Source organism: Melanostigma gelatinosum, assembly GCF_949748355.1.
Source record: "Melanostigma gelatinosum genome assembly, chromosome: 2".
NCBI classification, from domain to species: Eukaryota; Metazoa; Chordata; class Actinopteri; order Perciformes; family Zoarcidae; genus Melanostigma; species Melanostigma gelatinosum.
The window spans coordinates 10,516,519-10,537,722 of record NC_136635.1 but is presented as its reverse complement, the minus strand read 5'-3'; the positions used below and the strand labels follow the sequence as shown (position 1 = coordinate 10,537,722).

The 21,204-nt window shown below is 42.7% G+C and overlaps 1 protein-coding gene across 1 annotated transcript; it reads left to right on the top strand.

The window, feature by feature from the left end:
- Positions 1-8,995: 8,995 nt before the first annotated feature.
- On the top strand, positions 8,996-20,961 carry dna2 (DNA replication helicase/nuclease 2). Its single transcript, XM_079287053.1, has 24 exons — positions 8,996-9,085; positions 9,405-9,467; positions 10,017-10,857; positions 11,186-11,294; positions 11,582-11,731; positions 11,899-12,082; positions 12,250-12,398; positions 14,667-14,789; positions 14,899-15,127; positions 15,225-15,339; positions 15,940-16,096; positions 16,243-16,434; positions 16,578-16,820; positions 16,963-17,076; positions 17,361-17,470; positions 17,665-17,774; positions 17,922-18,050; positions 18,387-18,479; positions 18,690-18,883; positions 19,583-19,672; positions 19,818-20,031; positions 20,192-20,281; positions 20,413-20,598; positions 20,732-20,961. The coding sequence occupies exons 1-24, from the start codon at positions 9,056-9,058 to the stop codon at positions 20,894-20,896; spliced, it is 4,080 nt and encodes a 1,359-aa protein (XP_079143179.1). The 5' UTR covers positions 8,996-9,055; the 3' UTR covers positions 20,897-20,961.
- Positions 20,962-21,204: the final 243 nt, after the last annotated feature.

The following is a 21,204-nucleotide window of genomic DNA, read 5'->3' as shown; positions in this document are numbered from 1 at the left end:
GCAAATATATCCCAGTTGTTGTATCTCAGGAGGGGATGTTCAATCACTTCGCCGTCACAGTCACTAACAGCCTTCCTGATGATATTGTTGACGATTTGCCTGTCAAAATTCACCTTCCCTGGCTGTCCGTATCTCCACGCTTGACGCTCGTTGATGTAGGAATATGCTATTTTAATTTGAGGAAACTTTGCGTGGAGCTGCATCAGGTCCTTTGTAATTCTGGATGCAAGTTCTTTGGCGGGCAACAACCCCAGATCGTTGCCACCGGCATGGATCACCAAAATGTCAGGGGGACTTTGAGTTTTCAACTCGGCGTAAAAACTGGGTAGGACGCCACTCCAGCGCAGTCCTCCTTTACCGAACCACTCAACTTTGGCATTGAGTCCGAAGTTCTCCCCGAAGTTCTCATACGCTCCTTCCTCCCCTCGTCGAACATAACTAGACCCGATGATCCAAATCTTAGGTCTTGTCTTAGACTTCATGTCCACGTTTTTCTTGGGAGAGCTCTCAGAGGAGCGATCTGGGAAGGAGATCCTTGGGAATATTTTTCTGCCTTGGGAACAGTGACCAGAAGAGCTTTCTACCGGATCAGAAGAAGATCCTGGAAGGTACACACCTTCCAGGATCTTCTTCTTCATCACAGGGCAGGAGATCTCTGGGATCATTTTGATGTCTTTACTGATTTCTCCAAAGGTCTTTTTTAACAGAGGTGTACCTTCCAAGATCTTCCTCTTCTTCATCACAGGGCAGGAGATCTCTGGGATCATTTCGATGTCTTGACTGATTTCTCCAAAGGTCTTTTTTAACAGAGGTGTACCTTCCAAGATCTTCCTCTTCGTCATCACAGGGCAGGAGATCTCTGGGATCATTTCGATGTCTTGACTGATTTCTCCAAAGGTCTTTTTTAACAGAGGTGTACCTTCCAAGATCTTCCTCTTCTTCATCACAGGGCAGGAGATCTCTGGGATAATTTCGATGTCTTGACTGATTTCTCCATACGGCCTTTTTAAACTACCGGTAGTTGTATCTCTAGTAATCTTCCTCTTCTTCCTTTCGGGGGAAGTGCTGCGTTTGCGTCGTAGTGAAACGTCAGCAAAAGCCCTCTTTCTTTTTGCCAGAGCAATTGTAGCAAAAGGATGCTGCAACACTTGGCCGGATGTTATCCTCTGAGCAGGACCCATAACTAAGTAGTCCAAAGACGTGGAGGAGAGCTGGCTTTCTCTGACGACTTGAAAGTTCATTTTAGAAGAGGCAATGAAGCTGGGCTTCTCCCACATCTAGTAATCAAACTAGTTTTTGAAAAGACAGTTAGAAGTGACAGAAGGTCTTGACTTGTGGACTGATACAATGAAGCTTTAAGGTGTGTGCTGTGTTCTGTGGTCTGGAATGACATCATCATATTCCATTCTGTGTTCTGAATGACATCATCGTTCTGAATGACATCATCATATTCCATTCTGTGTTCTGAATGACATCATCGTTCTGAATGACATCATCATATTCCATTCTGTGTTCTGAATGACATCATCATATTCCATTCTGTGTTCTGAATGACATCATCATATTCCATTCTGTGTTCTGGAATGACATCATCATATTCCATAGAAATTTTATTTTGCGCATGCGCATATTACCGCATTTGCGCATGCGGCTCTTCAGCCCCTCTGTTGCTGCTCCCTGAGTCTTTGTGCAAAAAAAACAAAAAAATGTTTTATGTTTTTTGTCAGTGGACAATCTTTCAAAGGGAACACCTCATATCTTGGAGTTTGAGGTGATACTGTGTCACGGAAAATAAAAAACGTTTTAATATTTAGTCAACTAAAATGTGCGTCACATCCTATTACGTCGCCGTCAAGCTTCCCCTGCAGGTGGCTCGTCGTGATTGCAGACTCGGTAAGGTTATCAATGGATAAATCCAAAAAAAGAAAACTCCTGGAAGAAAATAGAGAATTTAATTCTGCGTGGACGTATTTATTTGCGTTCACTGCCAACAACGCTGGCCTACCTGTATGCTTAATATGTGGCGAGAAATTTGCAAACAACAAAAAATCGAATGTTGAAAGACACTTTCAGACCAAACACACAGCATTTGCTGAAAAAGATCAAGCTGGAGATGCGCTAAATATCGCTCCCGCCTCACAGATGACAGCCTGCAGTCCTGTTTGAAGCTCAAAGTCACATCTTACAGCCCTGACATAGACAAACTCTGCAGCGATGTTCAGAAACAAAAGTCACATTAAACAGGTGAGAACACTATCATTTAATAGGCTATTATCTTGGAGAAAAATATTTATTTTAGATCCTGAACTGATGTAGTTGTGTTTTTATGTTCAGGCGCGACGGTTGATGGCTGTTCGTGTCTGAGGAAAGAAGAGGATGACATCGCACTGAAATGGACTTTAGTCTTACTTAAATACAAACTGCCTATTTTTTTATCTTCACTCATTTTAAGATATTAGGCTGCAGCTATATGTTATATTTATTTCAAAGTAAGCTACTTTTTATTTAATATTTTTTCCACAAACATGGGCAGAGGACCCAAATAGACTTGACTTGTTCTGTGTTTGATTCACTTCTGCAGCTATATGTTATATTTATTTCTAAGTTATTTCCCACAACTATGGGGAGGACTCAAGGCCTGCATAGTTCTGTGTTTAGTTCTGTGACCTCAATGTAGGCCTACACATGCCAGTGTATTTTTTTTCTCCTCTTCATGAAAGTTGAAATAGCAATAAAATGTCAATAATTGTCTTAATTCTTGTTCTATTATTTCATAAATACAACAAACTATAGTTTTTGTATATATAATATAACTATATATAAAACGTATATAAGCTGTGATATCGAATAGCTTTTGCAGCTCCAGACACATTTTATTTGGTGGAAAATAGAGCAAAATGGCTCTTTGGACAGTAAAGGTTGCTGACCCCTGGTCTAGCAGAATGGCAAATAGACTTGACGTGAATGGAATAATTACCTCCATAAAGTGATATATATACCGTACATACGAGTTATTGAGACAGATATGGTGTGATTGGACAGAACAGCTTAAAAGCTACGATTGTTAAAAATGAGTGATGACTTTATTGGTTAGACGTTTGTGTTACTCTCACTAATGCAGCATGAAGTCCCCACTGAGGAGGGGCGTTTTTCTAGGAAGTTCAACTACACATGTGATACCTAATTGCATTATATTATAAAAGCAGATACTATAACGATATCCACTACTTATGCTCATCATTTATTACTTTGTTATCAGATGCCTAAGTCTTGAGATATGAATTGTGAATGTTGTGCATGTGACTCCATGGTAAACAGTACACAGCAACAGTTGACTCCTCCTGAAGCACATCAAGCCTTTTTGTTCTCAGGCTTCAAGAGCAAGTTGACGTGCTTATCGTAGTACTTTAACAAGCAATGTTTCAACACCTGAAGCCATCTCCTTTTTGTTTGCTCAAGCAAGTAATGAACAACTGTCAGTAGAAGTTGCCTTGTGAACGTCAGTGTATTGGTGTTCAGAAAGATACATCATGCACAATATGAAATGCTTTAAGCCAGGAAGAGGAATATTCTATTCTGACTCATTATAGCCTTCAGCTGACACTGCATTAACCCATTGCTGAAATCAAACACATATTATATATTCATGCGTATACCAAAGCTGAATTCAGTAGCATGCCACAGCTAATGATACTGTCCGTCTGTCCTCTCCGGATCTTTGTGGTTAGCATGTCAGCGTCTAGCAGAATGGCAAATAGACGAATGACCTGAAGGTCTCTAGTTATAATCCCAGGTGTTCATACGTCCACTGTGATCATTAATTGATATGCTCATCTGCATACGTGTTTGTAGAAGTTTTCGGAAGTACATTTAAAGCAAGTGGGTTTTCTAGGCACGCAAATGTCTTCCACTGTATTATTATTGTTATTATCATTCATCATAGGCCAGGCTATATGAAATGGTAGACAGTGAGGTCTGACTACAGAGGCTGCCTGGGCTCTGTGCACCACATGGCCAGAGCTTGACCCAAATACAAAAGAGCTTTTATCAAAAGACCTCGACAGATAAAAAGCTGCAAGTCTTTTGTACTTTTTAAAGGATTATCAATCGAAGGGCTTTTCACCCTACTGTACTCGTACAAAATGAGACGTAGATTTTAACATTGCAACACTGCAACACATTTATTTAGTCAGAGATGACACACAGATAAACAAGCATTCACTTGACCACTAACATTCACACTCATACACCTTAGGCAAAGCTTGGTGTTTGGTGTTTCTGGAGGATCTTCTTCAGGACACTGTGGATGCTGGTCACAAATATCCCATTTCCCTCTTTGGTGAAGTGCACTCTATCTGCCGCAAATATATCCCAGTTGTTGTATCTCAGGAGGGGATGTTCAATCACTTCGCCGTCACAGTCACTAACAGCCTTCCTGATGATATTGTTGACGATTTTCCTGTCAAAATTCAACTTCCCTGGCTGTCCGTATCTCCACGCTTGACGCTCGTTGATGTAGGAATATGCTATTTTAATTTGAGGAAACTTTGCGTGGAGCTGCATCAGGTCCTTTGTAATTCTGGATGCAAGTTCTTTGGCGGGCAACAACCCCAGATCGTTGCCACCGGCATGGATCACCAAAATGTCAGGGGGACTTTGAGTTTTCAACTCGGCGTAAAAACTGGGTAGGACGCCACTCCAGCGCAGTCCTCCTTTACCGAACCACTCAACTTTGGCATTGAGTCCGAAGTTCTCCCCGAAGTTCTGATACGCTCCTTCCTCCCCTCGTCGAACATAACTAGACCCGATGATCCAAATCTTAGGTCTTGTCTTAGACTTCATGTCCACGTTTTTCTTGGGAGAGCTCTCAGAGGAGCGATCTGGGAAGGAGATCCTTGGGAATATTTTTCTGCCTTGGGAACAGTGACCAGAAGAGCTTTCTACCGGATCAGAAGAAGATCCTGGAAGGTACACACCTTCCAGGATCTTCTTCTTCATCACAGGGCAGGAGATCTCTGGGATCATTTTGATGTCTTTACTGATTTCTCCAAAGGTCTTTTTTAACAGAGGTGTACCTTCCAAGATCTTCCTCTTCGTCATCACAGGGCAGGAGATCTCTGGGATCATTTCGATGTCTTGACTGATTTCTCCAAAGGTCTTTTTTAACAGAGGTGTACCTTCCAAGATCTTCCTCTTCTTCATCACAGGGCAGGAGATCTCTGGGATCATTTCGATGTCTTGACAGATTTCTCCATACGGCCTTTTTAAACTACCGGTAGTTGTATCTCTAGTAATCTTCCTCTTCTTCCTTTCGGGGGAAGTGCTGCGTTTGCGTCGTAGTGAAACGTCAGCAAAAGCCCTCTTTCTTTTTGCCAGAGCAATTGTAGCAAAAGGATGCTGCAACACTTGGCCGGATGTTATCCTCTGAGCAGGACCCATAACTAAGTAGTCCAAAGACGTGGAGGAGAGCTGGCTTTCTCTGACGACTTGAAAGTTCATTTTAGAAGAGGCAATGAAGCTGGGCTTCTCCCACATCTAGTAATCAAACTAGTTTTTGAAAAGACAGTTAGAAGTGACAGAAGGTCAAGACCGTCGGACACATATATATACATATATACATATATATATATATATATATATACATATATATATACATATATATATACATATATATATATATACATATATATATATATACATATATATATATATATATATATACATATATACATATATATATATATATATACATATATATATATATATACATATATATATATATATATATATATATATATAGTGAAGGACACACTGCTACAACATATATTAAGTAACATTGCAGGAGGTTTGCTCAGTAGTAATGTGTGGGTGGCTCTTAAAAGAGCTGTTTTGGATGTGCTTGAACACGGTGTCTTGCCATGGGAAGATCTGGAATTAGCAGGGGCTTTGAGGACAACATGCTTTCCATCCAGTGCTCCACAGCAGAGAGGAAAATTCCACCGCTCCTCAAACTGCACAGCAATTGATCTCCACTCCTCTGTGGTGGGCACAGCCATGAACTCCTCCACAAGGCAGTCCCAAATAGCTGTGGCAACATCTGGGACAATACCGGAGACAGTGGAGACCCCGACACGGAAGCTGTTTGCGATGGTCCTAAAGGAGTCACCAGTAGCAAGATATCTGCAGCACAGAAGAACATTCAATTTAACAGAGTTATTGAACATACTGTAGCTGCTAATATAAGTCATTTTTTATTGATATGACTACACAGCTGCTGTCATGAATAATAAACATCTTAAATGCTGGTGATTTTCGTAAGATTACGTTATTTTGAGTATTGTCGGACTTCGGATCCATCATGGATCCAAACTCCATTCAGAAAAACTATGTTAAAGTGGCTTCCTTGCCCTGTTGTGGACCGACAAAGCCTGAACTTATTTCATTCTTTCATTAATTCATTTTATGGAACTGCCACTCACCGGAGACAGACGGACAGGCGCTCCGCAGCTGAGATGGAACGCCTAGGTGTCCAGTCGACAAATCCTGGGACCGACCCGAGCCATTAGGTCATCAAACTGGCTAATGGTTAGCCTCATGTAGCGCTGGAAGCGGCAGTCATCCAGACGTAGTTCCTGGAGAAGTCTGTGAAATTCACCGAGCTGTGTGCGCCTACGGATGCTGTTATGGACCCAGAGACGACGGCGTTTGGCATTCCGACGTTTGCGGGACTTCCACAACACGTACAGAGCAGAAATTGTCCTTATTCCTCCGGTTGACGGCGGAAAACAATGGCGGCCAGATTGAGGCTTCCAGGACGATAAACCACGCCCCCTCTCCGGCGCTACGAGATTTTGCGGCGTCTGGTGTGAACACGACCGGCGACGCGTTGGACGCGATTGTGCAGTGCGTTGGACGCTTTTTTGCAGTGCGTCAAAAAATCAACGCGACCGGTGTGAACGCTGAAGGAAATGCCATATTATCTTTGTAATATGTTGATTTCAAAATCATATTTTGACCAAGGTTAGTCAAAGTTAAGTAGAGTACTCTGCTGGTGAAATATTGTCTGACTGTGGTACGTCTCAAGAGTAAGAGTAGTGAGTTTACTCCACGGAACATTCTTGGAAGACGGATCAAATGAAGTACTTGGGATTTCACTGTAATAAGGAACTTCTTTTTTTTTACTCATAAGGAAATGATCCCAAAGCAAATGTTGGCCAGAAGTTGTTCTGCACTTGAGAACTAAATTTAAAGTCCAGATTTACCTTTTCCACCTCGAGACATTTTAGACAGCCGAATGTCTCTTTTTCACGTTCTTGTACTTTACACATAAGGCAAGCTAACGTTGTTTTTATGTGCTTGTGAAGTTGTTTACAAGCAAAGGAATTAAATGAATCCTTTAAATTGCTGCTGCTTTGAAATAATAATAAAAAAACATCACCAAAATAAAATCTATAACATGTCTTTGTTTAGTTCAGATTATTAACTATCAATGTGGCCATATACGTTGTAGGAGGAGCCAGTATTACAACATGTGGATCCAAAGGTCAATGAAATGTGGAACTGCAATTCACATGGCTCACATCATCAATGTTCACGTTAAAAACAAGAACTGTGGAACCTGAGCAGGAAAAGGCTGACCTAACTACAGCACCTTAGATACTATTTATTTATTTTGATACAAGACAAAGACAACCTTTTATGAACATGCAATAACTTCCTAATGCTCATCATGTTGGAGTAGCATTACTTATCTGCTATACTTCTCGTGTTAATGTCTCTGAGTGTGGCTGTTTAACAATGTTTGGGTCATTCTCTGTATACTGCTAGATGTTAATTAATGTAAATTTGAATTGATGTGATCCTAAATAGTTTCTGTTCAATGAAACCAGAAGAAAAATAATGGTTTTATATAATGCATATACCTGTAATCACGGAGCAAACTGATGTGCAATAGTTTACTGTAGATGGAAAACGTTTGCACTTGAGAAAAGAGCATGCAATCATGTTAACTGATCCTTATTCACAAAGGCAAAACAAAAGCTCTTAGTTGAGGGATGGGTATTCAAAAGCTCAGTGGAGTTAGCTGTAAAATTAATTTGACCATGCTTCAAAGAGTAGATGTTGCGTGACGACTGCAGGGAGAGGGCTGATTGGTGATCAGTTAGAAATACTGCTCAATGTTCTGCTGCTTCACAACCTCAAAGACTGAAGTGATGTTGGCTTGAAGGAAAGCCACTCTGTCAGTTTAGTATGATGCAGAATGCATTTCGTGACATAGTTAAGGGACACTGGACCAATCAGAGTTAAAATGTGTAGCTTATAAATACAGAGCTACCTTCTGATGGGTTAGTCCTCCAGGATGATTCTGGAGGTCAGCTGAGACAGTTTCATCTGTATCAAAACAATAGCTCTTTAATATGTAGTATATATCATCATCAAATGTGGCTTTATCTCCATGCAGAGTTCAACTATGTACAGGCCACATCCAGAATAACAAAAAACTGACAACCTAACAATAATATAGAAATATGTACTGGCCTTGATTGAATAATATTTTATGACTGCTTTACCCGAATTACAAATAATTTCTAGTTAAAAAATGTACACAACCAAACTATACCTAAAACTGCATTATATACGAGGTAGAAAGGAATAATGGTGGATAAATTCTTATCACTACTTGTTTTTTTCTGTAGCTTTCAGCCGCTTTCATCTCACACTTTTATTTTCTTGTTTTGGCGGAAGTGCAATGATGCAATTTCCGTTGCGCGAAGCTAAACTTTGGCGCCACATCTTCAACAGTGGGTGAGACAGTGGAAGCACGATCAAAAAGATGGCTTCAAACATTGAAACAGTGCGGTAGTTTTAACTGAAAATGAACGTGAGCTAACGGTATCAGAGAAGTCCTCAATCTTCGGATAACGTAGCTGTGTCGTTAACCCCGGTGAGGCTAGCGCTCCGTTGTTCGGTCAGCTAAGGTATCCTACTAAACAGCTCGTTTAGCTGACTGTCGGTAAGAAGAATACACGCGCCTGTGGTGGTTTAATCTGTCGCCATGAACAGGACCAAACTGAAGAAAACCAAGGTGAGTACAGAAGGTTTAGCGAACATGTCCGTTGTTTTTCTACAACAGTAGCAACGACATTACGAGGATTTTAACAGTAACGTTACCGAACCAGCCTCTAACGAGACCGTATAACGTTAACGGTTAAATGTGGCACATGCGGTAGTTTATTATGTCCACAGTCTCTGATTGACTCGGTTCAGTCTGGTTTAATCATTATATATTAGGGTAACATATTCATACATTTATATACAAACATTACATGTTAAATGTGATGCTCTGTTGTAACTTGGTGTCTCATTGGACAACAGTGAAATGTTTTCTTTGTGGTTCCTGTCAGGCACCTGACCTGTCTGGTCAGAAGAACATCTCTTCCTTCTTTTCCTCGCAAAACCACCAGAAGGTACTTTTTCTGACTAAGTTGTTTGTCTTTGCAGCATTTTCTTATTTTTGACGGGATTTACAACATAATATCATTATGGATCATTTCGAGAGATTAAGAATTTGAGAGATAATTATTAGTAATCTGCATGTATTCGCCAAATAGGTAGATGCATATATATTGTTCATTTCACCTGGTAACAACAATCACATAAGAACATTACATAACTTATAACTGTAAATTGCTATAATAGTGCCTTTAAGATCAGAATGAATTAAACGTTACATATAATACCTACCATGTCTAATTTCTCTGTGCTTTTTGTTTTGCTCGTGTTGGCAGCACATTCTTCTTTTGTCTTTAAACTCATTACACACCTCTTTAAGTTGCTTTGGTCAAGGATGTTACTGATTTACTCATCCAATTGTTTACTTCTTATGTTTATAGTCTGTTATTTACTTCCTGTCCCTTTTCTTTCTACGCTGCAGTGCACTTTTGTATTTCTCTTTTACATAAACAGTGTACTACTACTAATGTATCAACATTTTCATTTTACTATGTTTGTTTTAGGTCTTGTCTTCTTCCAAACAATTCCCTGGCACTGCACTTGCCAGGACTGAACCTCTGATCAAAGATGGTGAAACCTCCACATTCAGACCCCATTCCCCCCTAAAGAGGAGTATCCTTGGGGACCTTGAAAACGTCCTGTCCTCCTCGCCTGATCTTCTCTCTGTGCCCGAGACCCCCAGCAGTCAGATCAGGCTAGATTCCGCTTCTCCTTCCAGAAATCCAGGTCTGTCCCCCGTCTGTCGGAGTCCTTGCTCCAAAGGGCAGAGTGCACGGAGAGTCATGACCGAGGAGGGAAGAAAACCCAAGTGGGAAGAGGGATGTTCTGGCTCCGTAAAAAGAGTAATCAGCCCTCCTCAAGAGTCTCACAATGCAAAGAGACCAAGAAATGTCAATATGCAGGCACATAGATCTGTTCTCAGCCCCGCAGGTAGCAATCTGAAAGCAGCGAGGTCTGTGGTTGGCACTTTGAAGACGCCTCGTTTTTCAAGAGACCAGTCAGAGGGTCAGTCTGAGAGGTCAGAGGGTCACAGCAGAAGTACTGAAGTAGTCTTCAATGGCAGCAAAAACTATTTTGGGGAACAGGGAAAACATCAGAATACGATAAATGAACATGAGAAAGATTCTGGTTTTACTGTGATAACAGAGCAGAAAGCAACTGAGGCGAAGGATACTCTCATTGCTCACATGCACAAACCTGCTGCTCAAACCATAACAGCTGCAACGAAGAGAGGTGCAAGGGGGGGAGAGATTGACTGTACCGAGGCAGGAGCTACAGTAACAGCAATGACCTTGTCAAATGAAGACGGGGACAATGTGACATCGGATCAGGATCGAGCTGGAGGTAATTGTTCACTAAACTAAAACAGCCGGGCCACTAGCCGACTTAGTCTTCTTCATCTCCTCTCGTTGTCTGCGCCGTTTCTCCCCTGGCCTTTTGTTCGCCTCCCTGATGAGGAGATCCAAAAATAGTGATAGTTATAGAGTGAACTGATCGAGCTCTGGAAGGAGCTACGTTTTCTGTTTTGTGTTGGTTGAGGTGTGTTGGATTAAAAACTTACCACCGATGCAGCCTTTAAGACTAGGAAAACACAAGATTTAAGCTTTTTAAATGATTTTAATAATATATTTATACGTATACTTTTTTCTTTGTCACACTAATGAAAATACAGGAGTGACGTCATCGGGTCCTGTGGAGGAGTTGTTGGACGAGAGCTGGTTTGCAGACCAGATGGATCACAGTGAAGGTCTTGTAACAGATGATAAATCAAAAAAAGCCCGGTGAGAGATGCACGAACAGAATTGCTCTGAGAATTTTGCTGCATAGTTCGATTAGGTTAGGGGATGATAAAATTGCTCATGTCGATAATAAAGGAGGAAAGATGAACGCAAATATGAGCTCTTGACACGGAGTGTATGTGGCTTCAAGCACTTGATCTGGTGACCAATAATCTGCTGAAAAGCTGCGATCTGTCAGTTTATCCCTCTGAGCAGGTGTTTCAATTCATTTAGATTTTTAGAAATGATGTGTGTCAGATATGTGATATATCTCCTCTCTGTTCACACAGTAAGGTGCCAGACCATGTGATCCTTTCTGGAGGCCTAAACAACCGCTACTGGGTTGTCGATGTGGAGGAGAGGCCTGGCCTCAAAGCACTGACCATCTCATGCTCCAAATCTCTACATCCAACTGAAACGTGTCTGTTGAAGGATGGATGGTAATACCTCGTGTTAAGGTCTTCTGCTCGGTTCACCTTGTTAATCAATTACTTACTTTCATCGTGGTATGCATCACACTTCTCCCCACAATGCCCGGATTTGTGAAAGTAGCACTGACTTGTCTGTTTCTTTGCCTATGTCTTCATTATTCCTTTGGTATTTTCAGGGAAACGACGCCCGTTTGTTGTGGTGCTGTGGTGCATCTAGAGGGCTGCTCTGATGGTGGATGCTGGGTAGTGGACAGGGAGCGGGGCTTCCTGGTTTTACTACCTGACAATCTGATCTCGGGTACCAGCATCTCTAACTCCATCCGCTGCATGAGACGTGCAGTACTGGGGGATATGTTCAAGGTAAAAAGCTTTACAAGTACGATTAATATCAGTACCTGTTTTTACGTTTGTTTGCTGATTATTGTGTATTGTCCCTAAATCTCCTATTTTATCTTGGAGTGGGCAGTACACTCTCTCACACAACGCTACACTCTTTACCTTCTCCTGTTCTGTTTGCCGTGATGCAGAGTTTTGACGGCGGCTCGAAGCAAATGCTAAACGGCACCATGGTCCATGAAGTCTTCCAGAGAGCAGCTACAGCGAAAGATTTTTCTTTGGAGACACTGTCTAAGATGGCGGATCAAGCCCTTTGCCGTCCCCAGTACCTGGGAGACATGTAAGTGGTCCGATTATACCCTACCCTACCTCTGTGGGGTTTTTATTCTGGGGACCCACTTTTTAAAAATGATCAAGTGTCTCGACCCAATTCAGAATCGGCCATACCTCTAAATCTTGATCAGAGCGAATTCAAAAGATCTAAGTTTGATAAATTACAACTGTGTCTCTAACATGTGTTGTTGAAAACCAAACGCATGTTGGAGACCAAATAAATACATTTAGGCAGAGTTAGCAGAGTATCTCATTGGTCCTATTTCCTTCATCAATAAAACAAACAATGTACGCTAGCTAGTTATGAGCAGGCTGCAATTATCAGAACAATAGGAATATTCAGGCTCCGCCATGTGGCTCAAAGGTGTACTGCACATGTTAATGTTAAAAAGGAAGACTATGGAAGACAACCTAGTCTTTACGTGGTGCCACAAACCTTTAATGTGTGTAATGATACGGTTCACAGTTAATAATAATAATAATAATTTTAATTTATATAGCGCCTTTCAGGGGACCCAAGGCCGCTTTACAAGAGTAACAGTTTAGACAAAAACAGTTTAGACAAACAGTCAGAAAAACAGAACAAGTAAACTAGGGGCCGAAAGCCTTGGCGAACAGATGGGACTTGAGGGCCCTTTTGAAGGCGTCCAGAGTGGAGATGTTGCGGATCACCGCAGGGAGAGAGTTCCAGAGGGTGGGGGCTGCCACACTGAAAGCTCTGTCCCCGAAGGTTCGCGGTTTGGTGCGGGCGGTGGCAAGCAGGCCAGAGTCTGAAGACCGCAGGTTCCGGGGAGGGGCATGTGGGCGGAGGAGGTCCGATAGGTACTGGGGGGCATGGGCATGGAGGGACTTGTAGGTGAGGAGGAGGATCTTGTATGAGATGCGGGACTTGACCGGGAGCCAGTGGAGGTTGATGAGGGTGGGGGTGATGTGCTGCCAGGGCTTTGTGTGCGTGAGAACCCTGGCGGCAGAGTTTTGTACATACTGGAGCCTGTCCAGGGTTTTGTTGGGTACCCCGAACAGAACACCATTGCAGTAGTCCAAGCGGGAGGTGACAAATGCATGGACCAGGGTTTCAGCAACAGACTCCGAGAGTGACGGTCGGAGTCTGGCAATGTTCCGGAGATGGAAAAAGGCAGTTTTGGTGACGGACTTGATGTGGGACTCGAAGGAAAGGGTGGAGTCCAGGATGACACCCAGGTTGCGGACTTCGGGAGATGGAGCAGCCGTCAACCTCGAGGATGAAGTCACCAACCTTCCGGAGCAGCGCCTTGGGTGCCACAACCATGAGCTCTGTCTTCTTGGTGTTGAGTTTGAGGAGATTTGATGACATCCAGGTTTTTATTTCATGCAGGCAGTTGACAAGGGACTGAGGGGGGAGCTGGGAGGATGGAGTAGTACTGAGATAGATTTGAGTGTCATCAGCATAGCAGTGGAAGTTCAGTCCATGATGGCGGATGATCTTGCCGAGGGGGAGCATGTAGATGGTGAAGAGGAGGGGGCCAAGCACAGAGCCTTGGGGCATGCCATGATTGACTGGGGCTAGGGGGGAAATAGAGCCGTTGATGGAAACAAACTGTTCCCTGTTATGGAGGTAGGATGAAAACCAGGAGAGGGCGGTGCCAGTGACCCCTAGAAGGTCAGATAGGCGGTTGAGGAGGATGGTATGGGAGACAGTGTCAAATGCTGCAGAGAGGTCCAGGAGGATGAGGATGCTGAGGCGGCCAGAGTCAGCAGCAATGAGGAGATCGTTGATGATCTTAATGAGGGCGGTCTCCGTGCTGTGTTGGAGTCTGAAGCCGGATTGGAGGGGCTCATAGAGCTCATGGTTGGACATGTGGAGATGGAGTTGGCCGGCGACTACTCTTTCCAGAGTCTTACTGAGGAAGGGGAGGTTGGAGATCGGCCGGTGGTTGTGGAGGTCATCAATGTCCAGGCCAGGCTTTTTGAGGATGGGGGTGACTGAGGCAGTTTTGAAGCTGGTAGGGACAATACCAGATGCCAAAGAAGCGTTGATGATGTCCACCATGTAGGGGCAGAGGGTGGGTAGGCAGTCCTTGACCAGGGCTGTAGGCATGGGGTCCAGGGAGCAGGTGGACGTCTTGGCCGAGCTGACCAACTTGGCCAGTTGGGGAGCATGTTCATAACGGAGCACTTGAATCACGAAATAAAGAAACAACGGTGCAGTGCTGCACAGTTTTCATGTGATGTATCCACTTCATGTTTGTGTGCATACTCTTTGTCTTACGTTTGTGTTTTGTCCGTTGGTCTCTAGGTACAGTTTGGGTGTAAGTCAGGAAGAGATGAAGCAGGAGCTGCATGACTATCTGCCCTCACTGGAACATTGGGCAAAGGAATACCTGAGCTCCCCAACACCAAAAGCCATCAGCCTAAAAACGTATGTACACACACACACACACACACACACACACACACACAGTGCTAAAGATTTACAAACAAAACTTCATTAGCTGTTTATATGTCAATCTCTGTCTCGATGAACTCAGCAACAGCAGATGTCAGGACTCGGCAACTGTTGTCACAATAGCAGAGCTGGCAGATATAGAAGAAAATGTGTGGTCGCCGAGATTTGGTCTGAAAGGGAAAATCGATGTAACGGCGCGGGTTCGAATTCAAAAACCACGAAGCGGTTTTCACAGAACGTCGGAGGAGAGGACCGTTCCCCTGGAGCTGAAAACTGGAAAGGAGTCAAACTCGATAGAACATCGCAGTCAGGTTGGTGGACCGCAGCGGGCTCAACTAGCTAGATGTGCATAAGTAGACTGTGGAAAGGCAGGTTTACACTGATACACTGATGTGTGTCTGTGTGCAGGTGATTCTTTACACTCTGATGAGCTTGGAGAGATACAATTCTGAAGCTGGCTTCCTGCTTTACCTCAAGACTGGCAGCCTGCACCCTGTAGTGGCCAGCCACATGGACCGCAGAGGTACAGTGCTCCCACATGAGCTTTAACAACTTTCCCAACACCAGTTTCAAACAACCACATTCAAATAGTATTTTATATCATTAATAATTGTTGAATTTTAAGCATTTCAGGCGATATATTGTCCCAGAAATAACTGATTAACTATTATCTTAAGACCATTTTAGGCTGCTGGTATAATATTAAAAGAGCATAATAATGCAAGTACACCCTTTAAATGAGCAACAAACTTTTAATTATTAAAGATATTCAGGAATTGGAATGTTAAAAAAAAAAAAGATATCCTAAATAAATAAAACTAAAACAATAAATATCAACTGTTAACAAAAATGTGCAAGTAAATATTCATGAAAACCCTGCTGTTTATTCTGTTATGTCCATATATTATATGATAAATCGATGTCGTAAGTATTGTTATTGGCTGATATAATCTTGTATACATTTATTATTAATTATTCATACGTTTGCAGTGTCCTTTCAACTAAATTATATACGTTTGAACCACAACACAATGCTGCAGTGAAGCCAAAGAAGTCTTCTTACATTCTTTCACTGCAGCATCTCTGCCGTCGCCTTTATTGCTGAACTCTACGTTTATTTCAGAGCTGCTGAAGCTGAGGAACACCCTGGTCCATCACATCCACAACTGTGTGGAGAAAGAGGCGAAGCGGAGCCGTTTGTCTAAACTTCCTGACATCCTGACAGACAGACAAACCTGCCAGTATTGTCCTCAGAAGAGAAACTGTGCTCTATATGAAAGGTAACCTTTTTTGAACTCGTGTTGCAGCTGTGGGAATGTTAAGCATTATGATTTTTATTAAACTTATCAGTCAGTGAAACTTGTCCTCTTTTCTCACAACTTCCTCTTTCTTTTTTTCTCAAAACCTGTCCTCGCCCTTCCTCCAGGGTGGTCGATGGCAGCTCTGCAGACGTCTGCGAGGGTGTTGTGCGTGACTTCCTAGAGCAGGAGACGGGTCACCTGATCCCACCACATCTAAGCTATTTCTCTCATTGGCTGCTGCTCTGCTGCCTTGAGGCTGCCAGCATGGAGGCCAAGAATGGCCGAAAGCGTGTGTGGCTTCAGACGGCTGAAGAGAGGTAAAAAATCTGGCCTCTCAAATTTTAGACATGTAAACACTCCCAGTCCAACATATAAAAAAACATGTGTAGAGAACTAGCGCCTTCATACTGTATGTAACGGTTAATACAGAGTATTTGTTTCATCTGACCTGTGTTTCCAGTGAGAAGAATGGGAGCTGTGTCGGGAATGTGCAGCTCGGTGGTCCAGTGGCCGTGCAGTCTGAAGGGGTTTTCCTCCATCGTTTCCAGCGGCGCAGCGTGGTGCCACAGGAGGGTTTGGCCAGCAGCGGTTTGGCCAGCGGGGATCGCATAGTTGTCAGCGACCAGAAAGGTCGATTGGTTGGTTTGGCAACAGGATACCTGTGTGAGGTCAGCAGGACATCCATCAGCTGCACTCTGGACAGGTGAGAACGAACCCACATAGAACTGCCATCTGAAGTATTTCAACCAAAGGAAAGCTACAGGAGAGTGAATTGTTTGGATTCCTCTTTCACCAGCTGCTCAGTTGAAGTCACTAAACCGATTTACACATTGTGTGTTTTATAGAGACCTGTCCAAGTTCAGTGGTGTGTTGTTTCGATTGGACGGTGATGAAGGTGTGGTGGGCCTCAGCACGCACCTCACCAATCTCTCCAGGCTGATGGAAAACTCTCAGGACAGGTAGCTGCAGTAAAATGCAATAATGCAAAGTTTTGATTACATAGAATGTATGGAATGGCAAAATCTAAATATTGCTAGTAGGACATTTTTTTTTTGTACTTTTCTCTGTGTATGTAATTTATTGACCCTAGGGTCACATTGTGTTTTTTATGCTTTTAAATGTCTGCTCTGTTAAGCACTTTGTGATGTTATGTCTGTGAAAAGCGCTCTATAAATAAAATTCATTCATTCATTAACTAGGTAACAGTTAAAACAATAGCCTCAAACATCTTATATTTGTGCAGTGATCGTCTGAGGGAGCTGGTTGTCGACCTTCGTCCTCCAGAGTTTATTTACAACCTCAGTTCTGTTCTGCCAAGAGAGGCCAAGGACACTGTGGCCAACATCCTGAAAGGTGACTGAGCTCCACTGCTCTGCTCTGCTGGTCTCATTTTCTTTCTTATCTGCTTTCCATTACTGTGTGGCACAATACTGTAAATGAGCAACTTCAAATGATATGCACACTTCCCCGGAGGTATTGTGTAGTTGTAGTTTCACATTTAAATCAATCATAGAACATTTTCTAACAATGAACCCGTGTGTGTTCAGGTCTCAACAAACCCCAGAAGCAGGCCATGAAGAAGGTGTTGTTATCTAAAGACTACACACTGATTGTTGGCATGCCAGGGACGGGCAAAACCACAACCATCTGCACCCTGGTAAACTCCCAACCATGCTCTAAAACCTCACCTGAACCGTAAATGGACCTTATCTACTCCAAGTGAGACCAGAGCGCTAACCCTCTCTTCTCCACCGTTCTCTCTTTCCTTCTTGCTCTTTGTCTCTTCCTCACCCTTTTCTCTCAGGTTCGCATCCTTCACGCATGTGGGTTCAGTGTGTTGCTGACCAGCTACACCCACTCTGCTGTTGACAACATCCTGCTGAAGCTAAAGCGCTTCCGGGTTGGGTTTCTGCGTCTGGGGCAGGGGCAGAAGGTGCAGTATGCTTTGATTTTATTCAATGTGTTCAGTACAGCATAGAAAATAAGCATTCACTTCCCACATTTTGTTATTTTAAACTGTCGCTTTGTGGATATATTTGCTGTTTAAAAAAAGAAAATAAAAGGTTCCATTCTCGTGGTAATTTGCATTAAAGCACAAATCACCAATAAATGTTATTGAAGTAATACAAAATATAAACATTTGGGGGACGGTTTGATCTGTATTTTTGAAATATTCAGAGAGTTCAACAAATTAGAACCTCTAATGTTTAAATCTCTTGTTTTCCCCTCTGACTTGCTCTGATTTCTCTCTTTTCTGCCGACCTCTCAGGTTCATCCAGACATCCGGCCTTACACAGAGGAGAGTGCGAGAAAGAAGGGAGTTGACACTCTGTCAGAGTTGGAGCAGCTCTATAACAAGGAGGTAAGGACTTAGTTTGTGGAATATCATAATTGCAACTACGCGACTGATTTATAGACACTGAAATCAGCTTCTTTTTTTTTTTTTATATTTAACATCTAATCTATTTTTTTTTTCTGCATCTTGCACTTGTTGATATTGTAATTTAACAAATATACAAATGTTGTGAACATCTTACCATTCAAAACCGATTCTCTCTCTCTCTCTCTCTAGCTGGTAGTCGCCACCACCTGTATGGGCATCAAGCATCCCATTTTCACACGTCGCCGGTTTGATTTCTGCATCGTAGACGAAGCGTCACAGATCAGCCAGCCTATCTGTTTGGGACCCCTGTTCTATGCCAAGAGATTTGTCCTGGTGGGAGATCACCAACAGCTGCCACCAATAGTACAAAATAAGGAGGCGAGGTAAAGTGTGTGTGTGTAGATTAGTACAAATGTTGTTAAATTGATCAAATAAAAACTAGCGTGCTAAAGTAACACTTCACACCCAAAATGACCATCTGCATATCGATTATTCTATTATAAAAAGCGGACTAAATCTTTGATGATTTGAAATAAATTGAGGCCAGGTTTAACAACAGCCAAACTATATCAAAACATCCGCTTACAAACTCTCACAACTTTTGCAGTCTGCAAAGACTCGCAGCGCACCTACAAAAGCATGAGACAGTAGTGGTGCAAGTGTTCAGGGAAAAATGCACCTTTGGAAAGTACTGAGCGTACAACAGGATAAACGATACCTGGATTATCCTGCGTGAGTTGTGTGAGAGTTTCTAAAAATAAGTTTTGAGATAGTTTTTCTGTTAAACCTGGCCTCCATTTACTTGAGTTCATGAAGGATTTTCACTTTTGGATTCTCCGTTCATGGTTGAGCGATGTGAGAAAAACTAAGTTTTCCTCCAGAATTCAAGGAAACGTGAGTAAGTCATTGATATACAAATGGTCATGATGACGGTGAAGTATTCCTTTCGTACTTTTTTGTAGTTATTTGTCTTCGTGAGGGTAAAACATAAAATATGTAGGAAACGCAGGGTAAATTTGGTAATTAATGCAAAGTTAGAATAATGTCAATAGTTCCCAATTTCTTTATTATTCTTCTTCTAGGTCACTTGGGATGGACGAAAGTCTTTTTAAGCGACTAGAGCTCCACAGTGAAGCAGTGGTCCAACTCAATGTACAGTACCGGATGAATAGGTACACCAACATACACAGACAGCACTATGCTTCAGTGATGTTCTCTTGTTTATCATGAGCTCATCCGTTAGACCATTCAAATGGCAATTGAACTCTTATCTACGAGGGCACGCTCCATAGTAAACGGTGTGCTCTGTGTTTTTAGGCAGATAATGTCTCTCAGTAACTCCCTGATGTATGAGGGCCGGCTGGAGTGTGGATCCGAGCGGACAGCCACGGCGCTGCTCAGCCTGCCCTTCCTGCTCTCTGTCCAGTCGGAGCTTAGTTCCTACTCCAAGTCTCATCCGCAGCACGACCTGGCTTGGATACATGCCACATTGTTGCCCAGCAGCCCTGTTTGCTTCCTAGACTGCTCCATGGTTGGTTGAATGTTTTACGAGCCACCTTTGTACCCGTTATTAGCCAAGAGCATCGATGCATCTTTTATTAGGTCTGCCTTCTAGTGAAAGGTCAAGGAATCAAGTCAGCTGCCTCAACAGTCAAAGAAAGTTATTTATACATCTTGTTTTCCTCCTTTAGGTGCCAGCAGGGGAGTCTGTGGAGAAGGGAGGCGTTAGCAATCACACCGAAGCTGCTCTCGTACACAAGTTGCTTTCACTGCTGATAAAGGTGCATCATTTGCATGATTTATGCTCAAGTATTTATGGCATAAAAACTGTTGGGTTTTTAAAGTCCTGGCTTAATTGTTGGGGTCATGAAGTGTTCTTAATACTAACTCCTGCTTATTTTACTTTCTTCAGGCAGGGTGTAAGCCCAGTGATATAGGTGTTATCGCCCCCTACAGGCAGCAGTTAAAGAGTATCTCTGCTCTGCTGCAGTCCTCTGCTTTCACCGGTGTGGAGGTGAATACAGTGGATAAATACCAAGGACGGGACAAAAGTCTGATCATCTTTTCTTTTGTCAGGAGCACTGCAGAGGAAGGAAACGTAAGTGTTTCTCTTCCCATCGGCCTTTTTTTTTTTTTTTTTAACTCCTCTTCTCCTCTCTGCATTAGAGAACGAGCAAATAAACAAGTGAGTGGAAACCTGACCTGATTCTCTGCTGCTTCTCCTTTCACAGTTAGGAGAGCTGTTGAAGGACTGGCGTCGCCTGAATGTAGCCATTACCAGGGCTAAACACAAGCTGCTGATGGTGGGGTCCGCCACGACGCTACGACGCTACGCACCTGTGGAGAAACTGCTCAACCATCTGCAGCAAGAGGACATGATATCCTTTAATTACTAAATAATCTTTAATGGGAGTACTGTCAGCATTACCTCTAGTCATTTATTGCACAATGCGTTACTGAACTGCTTACTGCAGAAGTCTTTTTTTCAGTTCTATACAGCAGAATTAAGCTTCACATGTTACGGAAATTTAAAGTGTGCTGAACAGCAAGTCACCAGTGTTTCCAAAGAATGGTGGCTGAGACTACGAGACTGCTTCTAAGCAGTTTTTAGTGATTTAGCCTTTGTTCTTGTTACATGTCGTCTTTGTAGACGCAGAATACATAGACATTTTTTTTCCTGAACCCTTACTTCACATTATCCAGC

What these genes read in the sequence shown, in the direction of transcription:
- dna2 (XM_079287053.1), top strand. Translation starts at nt 9,056, where the DNA reads ATGAACAGGACCAAACTGAAGAAAACCAAG. An exon ending in CCAAACTGAAGAAAACCAAG is followed by an intron (nt 9,086 to 9,404) that starts GTGAGTACAGAA and finishes GGTTCCTGTCAG; the next exon opens with GCACCTGACCTGTCTGGTCA. An exon ending in CTTCAGACGGCTGAAGAGAG is followed by an intron (nt 16,435 to 16,577) that starts GTAAAAAATCTG and finishes CTGTGTTTCCAG; the next exon opens with TGAGAAGAATGGGAGCTGTG.